Source organism: Mus caroli, chromosome 15 (genome assembly GCF_900094665.2).
Source record: "Mus caroli chromosome 15, CAROLI_EIJ_v1.1, whole genome shotgun sequence".
Classification (NCBI taxonomy): Eukaryota; Metazoa; Chordata; class Mammalia; order Rodentia; family Muridae; genus Mus; species Mus caroli.
The window spans coordinates 92,003,793-92,007,617 of NC_034584.1; the positions used below are offsets into that span (position 1 = coordinate 92,003,793).

At 43.0% G+C, this 3,825-nt stretch overlaps 1 protein-coding gene across 1 annotated transcript; it reads right to left on the reverse strand.

Moving 5' to 3' along the window:
* Positions 1 to 389: 389 nt before the first annotated feature.
* Positions 390 to 1,349, reverse strand: LOC110311059 (olfactory receptor 8S1-like). The gene has a single exon (XM_021184285.1). It carries the CDS (start codon positions 1,347 to 1,349, stop codon positions 390 to 392), a length of 960 nt encoding a protein of 319 aa, XP_021039944.1.
* Positions 1,350 to 3,825: the final 2,476 nt, after the last annotated feature.

A 3,825-nucleotide genomic window follows, 5' to 3' on the forward strand; every position in this document is an offset into this window, starting at 1 on the left:
CTCACTCCTGGGCTAGACATTGTAGCTGAAACAGAATGACCAGACATAGCATCCCAGGAATTCCCTAGCATAGAAAAGGATGCTGTTACTGACACACCTATAACAGGACACTGTAATTCTGCCCAAAGGAAAACAGAAAGTATTTGAAGGTAGGGGAAGACAAACTAAGAAATGTCCTCTTCAAAATAAAATAATAGACAAATAAAATAGGTTTACAAATAATTTCATATGAGATGAGTCAGATGAGTTAAGGCTTTGACTGAAGAGGATTAACGTGAAGGCCACTGAAGGAAGGGACATTCCTCTGGAAAAATCCCAGTGTTTGCACTGAGCATCCAACTTCAGTGAGATTTCCCTTACAATCACTCCTTGTGCTGATATCGGTCTGCTCAAGATTTCACCCTTTGTCTCTGATCAACTTCCCCAATATGCTGGCAGAATCTTGCCAGCAGCTTTCTCATGGCCGTCTTTACCTCCTTGTTCTTCAGACTGTAGATGAAGGGATTCAGCAAGGGGGTGATGATGCTGTACTGCAGAGAGAAGAAAGTTTCCATGGAAGAACCTGAGGTGGGCATGACGTAGCGCAGGCAGGCCGAACCAAAGTACAATATCACTATGGTGAGGTGGGAGGAGCAGGTGGAAAAAGCCTTGCTCCTGCCCCTGGTGGAGCTCATATTCAGGACAGTGGAGAAAATGTAGCCATAAGAACATACCACGAGAAGGAAGGTTCCAGAGGCGTGTATGACAAAAGTACAGACCAAGGCAGTTGCGTTAGTGGAGATGTCAGAGCAGGAGAGAGGGAAGAGGGAAGGAAACTCGCAGTTGTAGTTATGTATGGTTCCATAGTGACAAAAGTCCAAACTCACAGCTAGGAGGGTATTAATGAGTGAGTTCAGGATGGCCAGGATCCAGGATCCCCACACTAGCACCTGGCAGAACCGGTCGCTCATCATCTGGCCATAGAGTAGAGGGTGGCAAATGGCTGCATAGCGGTCATAGGCCATGACAGCAAGGAGCAAAGCCTCAGTACCCCCAATGGCAAACACAAAGAAGGCCTGGGCCAGGCAACCCTTCACAGGGATGGTTTTTGTCTCAGACACCAGATTCTCCAGCATCTTGGGTGTAGAGACTGATGAATACAAAAGATCCAGGAAGGAGAGGTGACCCAGAAAAAAGTACATGGGAGAGCGGAGGTGAGCATCCACCCTTATCACTAACAGAATCATGGAGTTCCCTGTCAGGGTCAGGACATAGATCACAAGGAAAGCCACAAAGAGTACAGCCTGGACCTGTGCATCATCAGACAGACCAAGGAGGATGAACTCAGAGACGACACTGAAGTTCCTCATAGCTGACTAGTACATCTTCCCTTGGCATTGGAAACAGAAATGTAAAACAACAACCAGACCTCCTTTTCCACGATGTCTTCTCTTCTTCAAATAAATAATTTCCTCAGTGCCCCAGGATCCAAATTTCATCCACTGTTGGTCCAGACATGATGATAACTCTCATTTCCTTTTTTTTTTTAGATTTATTTATTTATGTATATGAGTTCACTGTATTTGACTTCAGACACACTAGAAGACGGCATCAGATATCACTGCAGATGGCTGTGAGCCACCTTGTGGTTTCTGGGAATTGAACTCAGGACGTTTGGAAGAGTAGTCAGTGCTCTTAACCACTGGGCCATCTCGGCAGACCAAACTTTGATATTTTAAACACCACACATTTGTCATCATGACAGCCAATCGCCCACGTTGGCCATTCTTTCCCCCTCTGACATGGGCTGTTGGGATTTTTCATTTGGGTCTTTTGTTTGTTTGTGTTATGTATATGTTCTTGTAAAGAAAGCTGAGGATCTGAAAAGTAACTTGGCCAAAGAGCAAATTTGTAAGTGGCTCCAAAAGACTGCAATCCTCAGTTCAATGAAGAGTCTCTGGAGTCATGGAAGTTGCCTAGTCAAGGAGAGAGTCAGATAAGAGAGAGAGATTTTGTTTTTAAATATATTTATGGTGGTCATATAACATGGCTGCAATGGGGGTATTGTAGAAGAAAGTCTCTTTGGAAGAAGGAAGGACAATGACCTGTCTGATCAATTATTGGCCTTCAATGTCCTAAGGCTACACACTACTTAAAAAAACATATAAAAGACAAAAAAAAAAACCTGACTAAAAGACCTGCAATAAAGCACATAAAGATAATTATAAGGCACGTAAAGAAAATGATAAGGCACATAAGCAATGTGTAATTGCAGTCATGCAGTTAATTATAATTTCTTAATGTCATTTTCTCTTGCTCTGGTTGACAATCAGATATGGACATCTACCTCACAGAGACTGTTCAATGTTCTTGGCTCTGTTTCAGCATCGAACCTGGTCCTCACACTTAATCACTAGAGGTGAAGACATGGTCTGAGATCAGAGTTGGTCAGCTTCTACAGGACTTACGCATTTTCTCTAGGTTCTATGCCAGCAAAGTCAGCATTTGAAGAGTGTACTTTCCATGAGAATTTAATAACACATGAGTAATAGTTAGCCCACAATGCCTAGAAGGGGTTCTTGCTTTCCATTCTGAGATATGTCCTTCATCTTCTGACACTAGAAGAAAGCACTTGGTAGATAATAACGTCAACAAGCCAGTTCTTCCCAGTACAGAGACCTTGGAGTCTGCGAGTCAGTAAGGAAGGCTGCACCACTGATGGAGCTTAAGATATTTAAGTGAAAAGCCGTGCCTCGCTCAGACAGAGTTAGCCCCAAGTGCAATCCCCAGGGATAGACGTCTTGTGTGTGCACATGTGTGTGTGGTTGTATGTACCTGTGCCCATGCAGAACCCAGAGGATAGGAGTGCCTGTTATACCACTCTCTGCCTTCCGCCTAGAGACAGCCTTTCTCATGCATCCTGGAGCAAGACTTGTGGACTACAAGCCCCAGCTATCTTCCTGTCTCCCTGACCCCTGCCACCAGTTCTAGGTCAGTTACAGGAGTTCCTGGCCATACCTGGTTTTCCACATGTGTTCTGGGAGCTTCCAACTTAAGTTCTCATGTTTGTGCAACAATTTTCTTACTTAGGAAAAAAATATAAAAACTTTTTGTGGTGGTTTCATGCAAAACATACAGGGATATTTGATGACATACCACAGAGTCCTCACAGGGTTTTTTGTGTGTGCTAGAAGACTCCCAGACGGTCAGAGAGTTGGCTCAATACTTAAGGATGCATACTGCTATAGAAGATGTATTTCAGTTCCCAGCACCCTGAGTGGATATCTCAGCTCCAGGTGTGGCACTTTCTTGTAGCCTCTGCGGGCCCCTGCACACTTGTAAATATACCCACACAGACAGGCACACAGATAATTAAAACTACAAATATTCCTTTAAATTGGGTTCCAGAAAACCAAGCAACACCTCTACAATAAAATACATTATTTTCTTTCTTAGTGTTTGCAATCACACTCATTTCAGCAATTCATTTGTATAGACTCTAGATAAAAATATATAACATGAGCCAAATGGAGGATGTATAATAAAAATCAGATAAGTAGGAAATAAATAAATGCAGGACATTTATTTAAAAATAGTCCAAGGCATTTCTTAGAATAAATTAACCCAGAATCTTACAAGAAATGACAACTTGCCCACAGAAGACATTCTGAAAGTTGTATTTGAAATAGGTAATAAAATCAAAGTCCAGAGTGTCAACACCGGTGTGGGAGCCACCTGGTAATCTTGGGGCAAGTTTGGGTCAGCGTCTCCCTGGATGGGATGTCTGGACTCATGACAGATCTCCAGCTTTACAAAAAAGCAAGGGGAACTTAAGATTGAAGAGCA

Excerpts from the sequence above, each read along its gene's own strand:
- LOC110311059 (XM_021184285.1), bottom strand. The coding sequence starts at position 1,349 with ATGAGGAACTTCAGTGTCGTCTCTGAGTTCATCCTCCTTGGTCTGTCT.